The 15,304-nt window shown below is 39.5% G+C and overlaps 1 protein-coding gene across 12 annotated transcripts in view; it reads right to left on the bottom strand.

Annotated features, from left to right (window-relative positions):
• The window catches only part of Soxn (SRY-box transcription factor soxNeuro), a 283,767-nt gene that overhangs the window by 92,932 nt on the left and 175,531 nt on the right, over window positions 1-15,304 (bottom strand). Inside the window, exons 1-2 of one of the 12 annotated variants that reach the window (XM_071722272.1) lie at window positions 6,913-9,686; window positions 24-4,032 (exon numbers count right to left, since the gene is read on the bottom strand). The exons of 7 other annotated variants lie outside the window; for them this stretch is intronic. In XM_071722272.1, coding sequence (XP_071578373.1) covers window positions 4,017-4,032; window positions 6,913-8,330 — 1,434 coding nt within the window. In that variant the 5' untranslated portion in view covers window positions 8,331-9,686 and the 3' untranslated portion in view covers window positions 24-4,016. Of the gene's footprint in view, window positions 1-23; window positions 4,033-6,912; window positions 9,687-15,304 lie in introns of those variants that run through there. 4 more of the 12 variants (XR_011721104.1, XR_011721096.1, XM_071722097.1 and 1 more) reach the window with 4 other exon arrangements.

Below are 15,304 nucleotides of genomic sequence, written 5' to 3'. Positions count from 1 at the left end.
GACGGTCGAATTGAAAACACGAGTTTGAGTTGCTGATGTTCAATATATATCTATATATATATATATATATCAATGTATCTATATAATATCATATTCTAACATATCGTAACATATGTACATTACAGAGTTCACGATAATCTGCGTTAAATCATTATCGATCGTGTGTATGTATCATGTGTATGTTCACTCCACGGAATGCGCCTTAACATGAAGACTAAGTAAGAGATTCGAAATGATTCTTGAAATTATGTTTGCGATTATTTATCTCTTACTAATTACAGACTTGTAATGTATGTATAGTTGCTTGCTGAAACAGGATGTTTTTGTGAAAAGTTCCAGGTTGTACGAGTACGCTGCTCCATGCCGTGAAGCGTCCCCGAATATAAAGCTTCAAATGTAAGGAGAAGTCTTTGAATATGTCACCAAGTTACAATGAGTATAATTACCGAGGATAATTCCTAGTTTCTACCGTGTAATAGTATATTTAGATCAATTTTAATGCTTTTTGAAATTGAAAGCGGTGATCGCGAATATTTGACGTTTCCAGATTTTGTATGATATAGTATATGTAAGAAAAGAAATAAAAGAATAAAATATAAAAAATTACATATTTCAAAGATATATATATATATATTATAATCAAATACATATATACATACATATATATATAATCAAATACATATTATTATATAAATATATTAAAATGTATTGTATAAACATTTTATATATTTTTTCATACATTATAAATACGTATACATGTATATATAAATGCATTTTTACATATTTGACAAAAGAAAGAAAATGTTAAGAATGTGTAAACCGTATTTCTCGAAGTGCATTTTTATGGGATGTAAAGGGGCAAGTGGAAGCAACTTTGTTTTCAATTTGTCGTTTTGTTCTGCTGTTAGACTTTATTATCGATATTATTATGAAATATAAAACAATTATAAGAGCAACAATTATAAGAGCGCAATATTTAACATAGAGCATCGCATACTCGTGTACAAACCTCGTATACAAATGAGATACTTTGTAATGTTTCTTATCACAGATCGAATCGTAACGGCAAGCATCGATTCAGATTGTTGGGGTCAAGGGGACTTTGCACGAGCAAAGTCCCTTTGAAATCAGAAACATGAATACTTTTGATATTACAACACTCCCGCTTCAGGTTGGAAATTAATAACGGGATTCGATGATGATTTATGCGCATGTGCGTTGATTGCCCGTTGGGAGAAACTAATAGAAAATTAAGAACCCTTAAGCACTAATGCCGAAAGTCATGTCCGTTTTGAGAGCCGGTCCATTTTTTTTAAGCATTTTTTTTCTAAACCGAAATTTAGAATTTAACAATAAAAGATTTTACGAGCAGCTAGCTTTTTCGTTTTATAAAAATTCTAGTCAAAACAAAAATGATTTGCTTAAACTTAATGAGTACTTAAGGATTGAATTTTGAGTCGCCCATCGTTCCGAGGTGTCGCAATGGAACAATGAGAACGGTCATGCGATAAGGATTACGAAATTATCATCGATACCATCGATGCCTCGCTACCACCATCATTATCACTGAACACGCTATTGTAATACTTGTTACATGATTCGTTATATATATATATATATATATATATGAATATGAAATAGATATGTACATATGTGACACATACATGGCGTCCAAAGAAAGTACGTGCATTTTCGCGATACGTAATTTAATTCGTCATAAAAAGAATTGCATTAAATAAACCGCATACTTTCTTTTCACTTTATGTGTGTAACGTGTAAATACACACATTATACAGATGAACAAAGGAGGCTAGCTGCTCGTAAAACCTGCTATTGTTAACTTCTAAAGTCTTGTTAGATTTGCCTAAAAGACTTATTCGAGACAAAAATATTGCATATGTACATATCTATTACTTTTATTATTATTATTTTTAATGAATCGCGAAGATGTCGATGATATTATTTTAGTTAGAAGAATTACTTACAGTGTAATGATGACAATCGATGATAACGTAGGCGAGAATGATAGGAGTAACTAAAAAATCGCATTCCTTTTACAACTAATAATAATAACTAAAGTTATAATAACGGGCACATAATATGATAATCATAATAATACGATAAAAATTAATATTTAGACGCTACAATGGCGAAAATCATAAACGGTTGCTGTTTTAAGCGCTCGGAAAACGGATTATATAAAAAAAGAATATTATTGTTCGGTTGTATTGAAAATAAAGCTTATTCCGATAAATTCTTCTGCGCTATTAAACAAACTATATTTCATGACACTAATAACTTGTTAGCATTTGTTATAAAAAAAAACTCATCGGAATGAAGCTCTAGTTCAAAAATTGAAGAATGACAAAATGTATCTTTTTTTTTACGCATAGATACCTTCACTGGTATTACATTATGTATAGCGTTATGATTCCCAGCGTAAACACGTCTTCATCCGAAAAACATTGTTCCATCCCCGACAACATCAATTCCATTTACAGTCTATCGGTAATGACGAATACGATTACGTATCACGAAAATGCACATACTCTCTTTGGATTCTATGTGTATTTCGTATATGTACATATCTATTTACAGATATATACACAGTTGCACCTAGTCCTAATTTCTATACGTTTTAAACATATAATACACGAACATTAGATGTCTACGCAGAATGCACGTTTAATGAAGAATACTTGAATCAAGATAAGTTGGGTGCCCCCTCAATACCTTGAATAATTCTAATGAAGGAATAGTTTTCGTCAGAAATGTACTCTTTACAATAATTGATTGTAAACATATTAGAACGATCATCATTTGCACTATTCCTTCCGATTCTTCCGTTCTTAAGTTGTTTTAAATATTTTTTTTTATACACTGTGCATTGTCGCTGCTAACGAATAGACATCTAATAAAATAAGACAAATTTAATAAGACGATGTTTCGACGATGATATTTACACGACGTCTAAAAAACTGACCGTTTTTAATTTATATTTTTATATTGCAAAATATATTTTTAAATATATCTTGCAATAATTTTTTAAATAAATTATTTAGACTGTCAAATAGCGATGTATGTCAAAAAAATAATAGTGTATGCAAAAAAATATTTGTTTATAACATTATTTTCCAGAATTTATCTTTCGTCAATAAAAAATATATTTAATGGAAAAAACCTTAACTTATCGTATACCCATATGTTCCATCACATACTTTTAACGCGAAAAGTCGCAGTGGTTTTTTTCAAGTAAACATTTAATTAATATTTTCATATCACCAGTATGAAAAAACGCAGAAAAAATGAGGGTACATGAGGTTGCGACAGAAATTGAGAGTCGAGTCTCGCGATCTGGACCAATAATACCTATTATCTTTAACAAACATAAAAAAAAATACATAAACTGTAGCTGATGATAAGTTAATCGAGAAACTGCTAACGGGATCCAAATGGAATTGATATGGATATACAGCGTCCGGTCGTGTATAGAAATCCTCTTTGGTAATGTCAATTTTGCGAGAGCGTACTTGCAAATAACATTATATACATTATATTGACGTCTTCTCTATAGCTCGAATGTCTTCGTGGATATCCCTATCGACGCCGAATAGGGACGGCCCCGTCGATGATAATGCGCAGCATGGGCGATGATGATGGAGAGAATCTTTCGTGAGATGTGAATGCGAGCGAAGGCGCGGTCTCTTTCGAGTACCGAGCGCGAGAACGAGAAAGGAGGAAGAAAAAAGACAAGCTTCGTCTCTCTCTCTCTCTCTCTCGTAGCCCCATGAAAATTGTCCTGAAGCTACGTTTCGTCTTTTTTCTCCCCCCTGCCCCACCTCCCCCACCACTCCCCTCCCCTCACACGCTCGCTCTCGCTCTCGTTATGCGTTTCTCTTTATTTCGCATTCCACCTCTGGCCTTTTCTTTTTTCCTCTCTCCTTCTCTCCTACTTTTTCCGTTACTCTCTATAGGCCTTCCATTTGCACAGGCGTCCATCCAAGCTTGCCCTCTCTTTAAGCTACGAGATTCCTACGGCGTCATGTTTTGCGTTAGGTTGCGGCATAGATGTGAGAAAACGTTTGTTAAATTTCTACCTCTAGCTCTCCGTACATCGACGAAGAGATAGGATGAGTCAGACGAAAACCTTCGTGATTATTTGGCGATCGTGATAAAGTGATGAAATGCTATCCAAGTGTGAATTTGCGTAGGATTGTCATGAGATTACTTGAAATATAAGACTCAACGTAAAAAAGGCCGTGAGTGCCAAAAATAAAAAACTCTCCGAAAAAAAAAAAACTATTCTTCTGGATAATAATTTCGACGGTTTTTTGACTCAACCTATATCAGAAAACTCCAATTAAATTCAATATTTATATTCTCACAATTTAAAATACAATTATTTATAAAAATCATTTGTAACAGAGGCAAAAATGAAAAGAAATAACAAAGAGAAGAAAATAAATTCACAAAGAAAAGTAAATTTAAGCCTCAAACTAAACATGTGGTATCGTGAACTCTGCTTCGTTCTGGACCGTATTAAAAACAATTCGATACATAGTTTTAAAATTTCTATCATGTATCTAAAATAATAACGCAACTTAGATATAAAAATAGCAATTAATAATAATTAACAATAAGAATTAATGAAAAGAAATAAGATGGGTAAAAATGATATAATAGTTGTAAAATTGGAAATAATCACTTGATTTCAAAAATAACTATTTAGAAGTTTTTGCGAAAAATCGTGGAATCTTTGTACTCTGAGTATACTCTGTATTTTGTCTATCTAATAAATAAGATTAAATCTAATGAAATAATAATTCATGTCCAAGAAAGAGAATCAGAAAATTTAATGGAACTGATTTGGGAAAGTGTGTGTTAGTATGGTGAGTAAATGAAGACAAACGAAGAATGTTTCTGGTTAATAAATTTATAATTGATCTGTTTAAAAGTCTTAACTTTCGATTAAATGCAAATATAACATTGAATAAATCCTCTGTATTATATAAACCTGTTATATAAACCCACTATAAACCTCTTATAAACCTCTTCAAACGCTCATCAAACATATCCTTTTAACATATACTTTTTATCAATTTTATTATATTACAATTTTCTATCAATTTTATTATAATTCATAGTTGGATTTTTAAATCGCGTTTCGAGGAATACTTTCCAGCTGAGAAAAATTAAATGTGGAATATGTGAGATTTTTGTCATATGGATGTCATTGTCACATGGATTGTCATTGATGTCATATGGATAAATTCAATTTTATTCGTCTTAGGTCGGTTCTACAATCAGTCGTATGTCGGAACGCCGACGATGGTCCAATGAAAGAATTTCTATTTCAAAAATGAATTTTCCTCATTGGACCATCGGCTACGTTCCGACATCCGACTCCGACATACGACTGATTGTAGAATCGGCCTTAACGGTCATAATTATTCAAATGTTTAATTATTTCAGTAAAATTTATAACTGTATTCATCAAGAGCGGTAGATTCTTTATACGGGGTACCTTGGTATGAAGTAAATCAACGTGTTTCCCCGCTGCCAACTCGCCGGTCTATAATTTTCTAGCGTAATGATATCTTGCAAGATCCACCTTACTAACTCTTGAAATGGTAATGATCGTGTGCGAATAAGCGATTGGCAAATTTCAGAAATAAGAATGAGCGAATCGTAGACCATTTTAGCATACTGGGGCGTAATTGTCCATTAGAAGCGAAGTCACAATATCATATGCATAATCATTCTCTCTAGTAACAGAAAAATGTGAGTGTTTGCGTTATGAAATATGTAAATATGAGAACCTGTTAAAAAAAAAAAGAGATAGAAAATATTTCTATATAGCATGCTCGTTTAATGGAAAAGAAATAATTCTTGAACAGAACACTCATAATACGACACTCACGAAATACTGCATGTACGGAATACAGGAGATCCTTGTTATAAGTTCGGCTTAAAGCCAAGTAATGAAAGAATTTATTTTGAGGAAATAAACTTTTGCAAAATAAACAGCAACCATAAAATAGCAAATCCAACAAATTTTAGTGTAAAATCGGAAACTTCTATAATATGTGGAATAAGTAGGAAATTAAATTTTATAGATTAAATAGAAAAATAAAACATCTTTTATATGTATATGTATACATATATAAAATACGAATTATAATGCGGATCTCCTGCGAACTCCGACAACGCTCGATTCACGAATTTCGATGATCTGCGAATGACACTCGCGAAGATCACCGATAATTCTCGTTATTTATAACTCAAACGAACAGTGCAATCATCGTCGAATTGGGATAAATCGCGTTACGTTTATCGTATTCGGCATCGATATTAAAAGATTAGCTTTGTAAATCATATGTTCTGATTCGAATTGTCTGCCGGGGACGTCGTCACAACTCGCTGTTTACAATAAATCAAAACATTTCTTTTCGTTTGAACGTAAATATTATGCTTAGTTTGTAGTAAGAATATATTTTGGGATGGAATCTATCCTTAATATAATATTCTAATAGGAGACATTTAATACTGATAAGCTCCATATTAAGAGCTTGATTGAGAAAAGTGCAGATAATAGCAATAAAAAAAGCAAAAATATTAATTAAAACAGAAAATACACGAATAAATATGTTAATTCCCTTTAAATTTTCTTATTCTATTATCATATAAATAAAGTATTTCAAAAGAAGTATAGTCCACTTTTGTTCTATATTTTAATCGACTGCAAGGTGTCGAGATACGACTATAGCGTCGCGATTTATCCCGCCTCCACGATTCTAAAAAGCTATTCGCAAGCGTAGGCAAGGAAAAAAAGAGTGCTGCGTGTGAGGTGTGAGTATTGCGAGAGAAGCCTCTGTTTCTACTTTTTCTTTTTTTTTTTAAATGATAGCTTACATGTGTGTAATCGGCTGCATAGCCGCATGGTGCTGCAAAGAATCAGGCGACGGACCCGGTGAGTAGACGCCGCCACCGTGTTGCACGACTCCCTGCTCGACTCCCTGTGGCAGGTACATCGATATCATCTGCTTGATCTGTGCTTCGCTCTGTTGATTCGTCTGCGGCTGTCCTATGTATTCCCGCTTCACGACCTGGCCAGCGGGACCAGCCGCGCCCGTCGGCGTCGGCGTGTGTATGCCGCCGCCGCTCGCCGGGCTCGTCGGCTCTGACTTTATGCTGCTGCCACTAGGACTATGACTGGACATCTGAGAACCCGGTTGAGCCTGGTGATAAGGTGACGGTGAGCCGCCGGGCACGGTACCGCCGTATCCGCCGTAACCGTTCATGTAGCTGTTGATAGGGCTAGGACTGTTGCCGCCCATGTGATGGCCCATGGAATCGTACCTCTGGTAGGCCGCGGCCGAAGCGGCGACCGCTGCGGCACCACCCATGTGATTGCTGTACGCGACGTGTTGCTGATACGTCGGATCATGCGACGCATGCATCATATAACCGTTGGGCATGTAGCCGGTAGGCATCTGATATACATCGCGCGGTAATTGCGGCTGCTGCGGTCCGCCGCTGGTGCCCACTTGCCGTTGATCGACGCCGAGCATACCGCCGACGCCGGCAACACCTCCGCCCAGCTGGAACTTGTCTTTCTTTATCAGTGTCTTTGTCTTGCGACGCGGCCGGTACTTGTAATCGGGGTGCTCCTTCATATGCACGGCGCGTAGCCGTTTCGCCTCGTCGATGAACGGGCGCTTCTCCGCTTCGCTGAGAAGCTTCCACTCGGCACCGAGGCGTTTCGATATCTCGGAATTATGCATCTTCGGATTTTCTTGGGCCATCTTGCGCCGTTGTCCACGCGACCATACCATGAAGGCATTCATCGGCCTCTTCACACGATCCATATTGTTATTCTTGGCGTTGGCTGAATTGCTAGGATTGTTAGGATTATTCGGATTGCTATGATTGTTGGCCTGGTGGTGCTGCGTTTGCGATTGTTGTTGCTGTTGCTGCTGATGAGGATGATGCTGCTGTTGCTGAGCGCTCTGCTGGGCCGCCATTGCGTGCATGCTCTGTTGCTGTTGTTGCTGCTGCTGAGCGGCGGCGGCGGCGGCGGCAGCGGCCACCTGCATGCTTGTTGTATGGTAGTGATGTTGAGGAGTTTGATGATGATGCTGAAGACCAAGGCCTAAGCTGCCCGCGCTGGGCGGGCTGCCTGATAGCGCGGAGCTGTGAACGATCGATCCTAGAGATCCGTAAGGTGACATCCCCGTGTGATGGCCCATCGGCGATACACCCTGGTGCGGATGCGGTGGCATCTGGGCGTGCAGGTTGCCGCCCTTCATGTCCGTCTCCATCGTGTGCATCTCTTCCTGCCTGTGCCCGTACAGCTTGCTGCCCTTTTCTAGTACTGTTCTACGTCAAGAAAACTCAACGGAGCACGCCGGAGAATGTCAATCGGTTACCGATAGGATAGCCCGTCGCGCGAACCACGATCACCACCGCTCACTTACTTAACGTTTCACCTCTGCGCGCGAAGCGATGACATGAAAATCGATCGCGAATTCCTCAAGTCACCGATAATCACTGCTAAGACACCTCGGTAAGAACGGATCGCTAAACGCGCGCGCGCGCGCGTTTCTTGGTCACCGGCGTGCGATCAATCCATCACACGATCGCGCGAACGTGTCAGCCGAACGACCATTCCGTGTTACGATGATCTTCGTATCACCAGCTACAAAATCTTCCTTTCGCGCGGCGCTAATCGCGAGTGTTGTTCACAAGGCAACCAACGTGTGAATACGGGGGACACCACTCGCGATCATTATACTATCGGTATGGTCCTCCCGCACGTCGTTTCACGATGCGTACGTTCATTCGTCCTTCTCGTCTTCTTCCTTGAAAATCACCAGAGAGACTCTCGTCGAGCGATCCGTGAGTTACGGAGTCCGTGCGAGAACTGACCGCACTTTCTTCCCCTCACTCGTAGCCTCTCACCACTCCGTACCATTCGCCAGCCGCTCTGACTGGCTGCGGGCCACTGTACGCTCGACGAATCGCGTCACGACAATGCCAGCAACGACGCGCCAACTAAACGCGAGTGCTCCGGAGCGGCGGTCTCCTTTGAAAGGAGATGACGGCACCCCCTAAACGCCGCGTGTGGCACGAGAAACGCGAGAACCAGTGGAGCTGACCAAGTTCACGAACACCGTTTCTGTCTTCAAAAATCTATCAATTTTTTTTTCACTCGCGTATGCACTTTTCCCTCAGCGATACCGTGCGAGGGATTTGAACCGCAGCGCGTACGATTAAAAGCGATGATGCTTTTATCTTGTACCGCTGCTTTCCCGCTCGTCCTGCCTCAACACCGTGCTGGACGACAACGATAACGAAGAATCCGACGCAGAAGATGAGATACAACTTCCACTCTCCACGGGAGAATACTCTCTGAGCATTTCAATCGCCTTGAGTTTGGGGTTCCTATCGAAGGCGGCCGCCCCTTCTTCCAACGCGAAACGTCCCCTCTTCTCGACCTCTACCTTGGGGTAGAGTGGGGATCATATCGGACTGACTGTACTGCGCTCCGTACGCACCGCGGGCAATCGATTGGCAAGAGAGCCTGAGAGAGCCTGCCATGATTTCCCTCGACCAATCGGCCGGCTCGCTCGGCACGCGGAGGCGGCGCTTTTACTCGGTGACGTCACTCGGTGAGCATGACCGACCTCTCGTGGCGATGCTTCGGCTGCCGACGGCTCCGTTCCCCTTCCTCACTTCTCGCAACCCCTACCCAACGCTATCGTCATCTCCTCTCCTCTCATCTGTTCCCTCTCGCGCTCCGGTCTCTGCACAAGCAACGTTTCTCTTGCTTTTTCGCGCCGCGAAATCGGCTGCCCGTCGGACGCATGTACCGCTACGCGGCCGCCGTCCGCAGCGTTGAGCAGCGCCGGGTACATACGTGCGTCCCGCGAGCCTTAATATGTTCCTTTGGACGCGAGCCGGAGTTGCGTGATACATTACGTATACATCGATATTAATGCACGAATAAGTCGAACACGTGCGTTAGTGCAGCTCGCGATGAGAAAACTTAAGAAACTTAATGGAAATAGAGAGACAAGATATAATCCCGAATCTTGTACCGCTGCGGTCAAAATAAAGTGAGAGCAGGCAGTGCGATGACATATGTATTATCTGAACAAGGATTAGGAGTTGAATGACATTCAACCCCTTTCTGGGCAAACGTCGATTGAAGTCTTATAAAAGAACCTCTCACAATCATCTTAGAAAATAGACTGAAATGGGATATGGGTACATTTTCTGCGCATCACATGATGCAATTCACATCTGCGAGTCACATGTGCAAGTCACCCAACGTCACATTGTATCTATCTTATCATAGCAAAATGTTTTTTTTCTCGTTGCAAGTTTCGAGAATTCGCTTTTTCTCTCTGCTTTTCTTACTCTCTTGCCGTAATATAATAATTCCTCCGTCGAATCCAACGTCAATTCCAAACTCTATTTCATTGCGCTTTATTACCGCTCGATATATTCAAGAAGAGTGAGAGAGAGAGAAAGAGAGAGAGAGAGAGAGAGAGAGAGAGAGAGAGAGAGAGAGAGAGAGAGAGAGAGAGAGAGAGAGAGAGAGAGAGAGAGAGAGAGAGAGAGATTTGGAGTTCGTAATAAGGATCCCGCTTCTTCCTCCTTCCCGTTCTCATCCGTCGGACGCTAGAATCTAAGCGGCTGACTGAAATCGTTACCGCAGTGCTTTCATTGGACGTCGCGTCTTCATTTCAGCATGCTGCGTGTTGTGGGACCTGTTGCCGCGAGACGCGACGAAAAGGAGAAGAGATGCGAGACGAGTCGGCGGAAGTATGCGTGGTATAGATAAATAAACGCATAGAGCTATATTTGTGTCTGATCGTATCATTGAAAGAGGCATCGTGAAGATCTCTCCGATGCTGCGCGTACAAACGTGTTCGAAATCATGTTCTCTTTCAAGTGTAACGTGCTTTCCCTCATTTCAAAATCACATGATTATCGTAACTGCATCCTTATCGAATGATTGTTTATCTGCGTTTCTGATTACTGCAGTTACGTTAATTTTCCAAGTAATCTGGAGTACTCTCGCGATCCTGATGCGCGATCAACGTGATTGCGATGACGTTATTATTTCGCAATTCGTCCTTGAGAACGACGGTCTTCAGTGCAATTGCAGCTTGCATTGATCGCGATTATAAATCACTCACATCCGCGATATCTCGATAAGCTTTTATCACAGTGACATTCGATCAAAACAATTACAGGAATAAACCGTTTGATAAATTTTTTGCAAACACAAAATGTATCTAAATGTCTGTGTAGTATCTCTAAAAATTTGATTATTTTAGTCCAAATGGCTTATATTATATCTATCACATAATCATGCTCAAAAGCAATTAATAATGAATTGACGCATAAACAATATTAATTATAAGCAAGTCTGCGTCTTCGCCGCTATAAACATTTCAAAGAAATTTTATTTTAATTGAAAATATATGCAAAAAAAGTGCTAATTAAATTAAACAAACATTTTGCTTGCTATATTTAGAAATTTGTGTATTTACCAAAAATTAAATAAATCTTATGATTAATCGAAGCCTTTTCCTTGCGAGCGAAAGAGAACTTTTTAAATTTATGATTTTATTTTACGATTTATGGGTCGTCCCGCGGCATTAGGTAGCAGGTAGCTGCTACCTCAGAGATACCTGCTTTCAATGAATGAACACAAACAGGGAATTAGGTTTAAGGAAAAACAAAATTACTTCCGTTCGATGTTAATCTGTATCCTTTTCGGAAGTACAAAATTTATTTTTATAATGCAATTGGCAGGCGTAAGTCATAAAAAAAACGACCTTACGTTATTTTTCCATAACTTTATTGTACTATCTTTGTACTTCGGAAATGCATTAATAAATCATCACTTTAATTTCCTCAGAGTTTTCAGAGATTTCATTTTTTAATAAATGTTAAACTTTACTCCCTCATTCATAAGATGAAATGAGATTGGCTTACATCAGTGTCATTCTAAACAGCAAACTTCGTCATATATATTGACAGCGTAATAGGCTATAACAAATTAGAGTGGTGTTTGATAATAAGTGGTGTGCATCCAGAAAAATCTGCGAGAACGCTGGTGATTTGCCCGTGCAACAGCGGCATTAGGCCGAAATGCCACAAGTGGCACATAAACCGTCCGGAATAAGTGGATTGATAGGTCGTTACCATTGAAAGAAGATAGAGCGGATCGCGCGATACACGTAGAAAGTTGGAGGTAAAGGAGGAATAGAGAAAGAGAGAGAGAGAGAGAGAGAGAGAACGCGTACAATAAGTCGGAGTCCGACAATGGGATACCGCGGGCGGTCTTTGTGATTCAAATCAATGTTTGCGATACTCGATGGCGCACTGCCTTTGTAGCACCGGGCTTTCCTAGGCTTCCCGCGTATACATACACGTTTCCCGCAGAACGTGTGCCGCACGCACACATATACACAGAGCTATCTGTCCTATCGAGTGCGCGCGCGCGCGCACGCGCTATATCGAGGTCGCGTGTATGTGCGCGAATGTGTGCATCGGCGATGCGGCGCATCCACCGTGCGACATGAGAAAGCTCATTGTACGTCCCGGCATAGACGCACTCGAAAACCAGAATCCTGAACGGCCCTCCCTGATCGATCTCCTTCTACCCCGTATACGAACGGGCCGGCCGTCTCGTGCCGCGCTCGCGCTCATTCATATCCCACCGCGACGTTCGGGAACCGAGACCTTTCGTTAGGTTTCGCGGACTACGTTCCTCTCGCGACGTACATCGATTTTTGCGACGCGCGAGGCGCGCGTCTTTTCGCAGCGCGAAAGCGAAATCCTTTCTCGTTACTATCCATTAGGCGAGGTGACCGACCTGCCTAAATCTGGTGGACGAGAAGTAAATTACTTATACACAATTTCAATAGAAATATTTTCTTAGCTGAATATTTTTAAATAATTTTCGTCATAATTTGCTTCGCAAACAATTGATTTTATCGATGTCGACGATAATTCTCCTTAGGGCATATTTACATAATTGAAATGATAAATATCATGCAAAAGTGCTGATGATAAATTTCTTTGTTGCAGATAATTGATTCTTTATTGTTAAAAAAAGTTAACTCTTTAGTTTAATCATTAATATCAACCTGTTGTCAAACGTGATGACCGTAAAACAGAAAGACGTATTGGTTTAAAGGTTTAGGTTTAGGATGAAAAATGTTTTAATAGCAGAGTCGTATAAGTCATTAAAATTCTTTCTTTTACCTGCGCACGTGCGCTTAATGGTGCACGTTTCGGCCTTCATCCGAAGGTCAAGAGAAGGTCTCTTGACTTTCTCTTTACTTTGCGGAATCTTTTCTTTTTCTCAAATCGCAAGAATATAGAACGGAGTCGATTCCCATTTTCAAATAATATATTTAAACACTGTGTAGATTACATGTATTATAACTGTTTATGTCATTATTTCTAGAAAATTATTGCTTATTAAATATTGCTCATTTCAACATCTCGCTGGCCGCTTTCGCAACAAAATAAACTTCTCCTCAATTCACCGAACTTGGAACGCCGTCAAACTCCGTGTCAAAGTGAAGAAAGAAGAGGATACTGAGAGGGGGAGAACACGATCGCGCGATACGCGGGCGAATTCGTAGGCGTCCGATTGTCAACAGGTGATAGCATTGGGCCAGCTCTTAGAGCTCGAGTAACGAGAGAAAGGGAGATTGTGTGTGTATGCGAGACGAAGAGAAAGCAGGAAGGTTGGAGGGGGGGGAGGGGCGAGATCGAGCGAAAATCAGGGGGTGGTTGCGACGGGGAGAGAACGGTGGTGGCGCCGGAAGGGTAGCCAACAAAGTCTTTATCGTTTCGAGGACCGATTACAAAGCTCGATTGTTGCCATTCTTCGGAATCCAAATAATCTCTCGCTCGTCCGAGCCGTAGACGAGCAACCAACCACTGGAATAGAAATTTACAGCCGTTGGTTTTACCAAGTGGCCATTATAGATCCCTTTCTTCATCAAGAAACCATTAACGTATCTCTTTTTTTAACAACAGAGAATCTGTAATAAAGAAATGTATCACTAGCACTTTCACTTGCTAGTTATTATCATAATTATGTAACTATATGCCATAAAGAGAGTTAGAACGTTAACATTGATAAAATCAATTACGTTAGAAGAATGATTTTTACGAAAATTAAAAAATATGTAACTGTTGTTTCCAGTGAAATTGTGAATAAATAGTTTAGCAAATTCAGTAAGTCAATATTTTGAAAGTAATTTGATCAATGCGATATAATAATTATCATACTAGTCAACAAATTGCTTCGCATACATATGGTCGTCGAAACACAACATGTGAAAAGTTCTTGTAAACCGTGGTCAGTACGTGAAAAGTTAAAAAAATGGCATACTGTAAAAATTATTACTTTGACAGTGGGTACTTATGGTCGTCGAAAGATGTAAAAAGTTCTTGTAAACTGTGGCCATTACGTGAGAAGTTAAATATGGCACACTGTAAAATTTATCACTTTGACAGTGGGTACTTTTCTAAATTGTTTACACGTTACGCGTGAGCAAGAGGATAGTAACGGTGGTCATATTTTACGAGAAGGACAAAGGATAATTGATTGTATTGCCCTGTAAAAAGGAAATGCAGTAAATTCGTTCCTCTGCCATAAAAAAGAAAGTGAAAGACAAAGGTAAAGTAAAAGTGATAAGTTTTTCTCAGCTGTCAGGCCAATAAATTTAGGAGAATCCCGAGGAAACGATTTTGAGTGAAATATAGCCAAGATTAGATGCGAAGTAACCGAATTGTTACAGAATTAATTCTTATGCCCGTTTCTACCACCTTCGCCTTAATCTACGATGTGGCAAAATTTCTGTTAAAATTAAACCTCGATTTAATGCTGATTGGTTTTTACAATACATTGTGAACATTTAGCTAAACTTATAACTTGTGTGTCATAACTCAAAAAACTTACTAAAGTTAGAACGTTGATCAATATTGGCTTTAACATTTTCGTGTCGTGTGAGGGAAATACGTAATATCGAAAAACCTGTCAAAAATTATTAAGTTAAAAATGAATGATTGCAGAAAACATTATTAAATAGAGTTAATATTCCGATATAAAGATATTATAGAAAATAAGAAATCTGATACGACAACCTTCAAAGATAAAAATAAATCTTGGAAACTAATGGAATGATTATTTAATAGTTATACGTTCTCGACCGAATTTTGAACTTTAGACGTCTTGAAAAGTTGTTGAGACTATTTAAAGAAA

This window comes from Temnothorax nylanderi, unplaced genomic scaffold, assembly GCF_030848795.1.
Source record: "Temnothorax nylanderi isolate EJ_2023f unplaced genomic scaffold, tnyl_v1.0 TNYL_tig0001_pilon, whole genome shotgun sequence".
Taxonomy (NCBI): Eukaryota; Metazoa; Arthropoda; class Insecta; order Hymenoptera; family Formicidae; genus Temnothorax; species Temnothorax nylanderi.
Note: the sequence above shows the minus strand (reverse complement) of the source record. Positions and strands in the feature narration are given on the sequence as shown.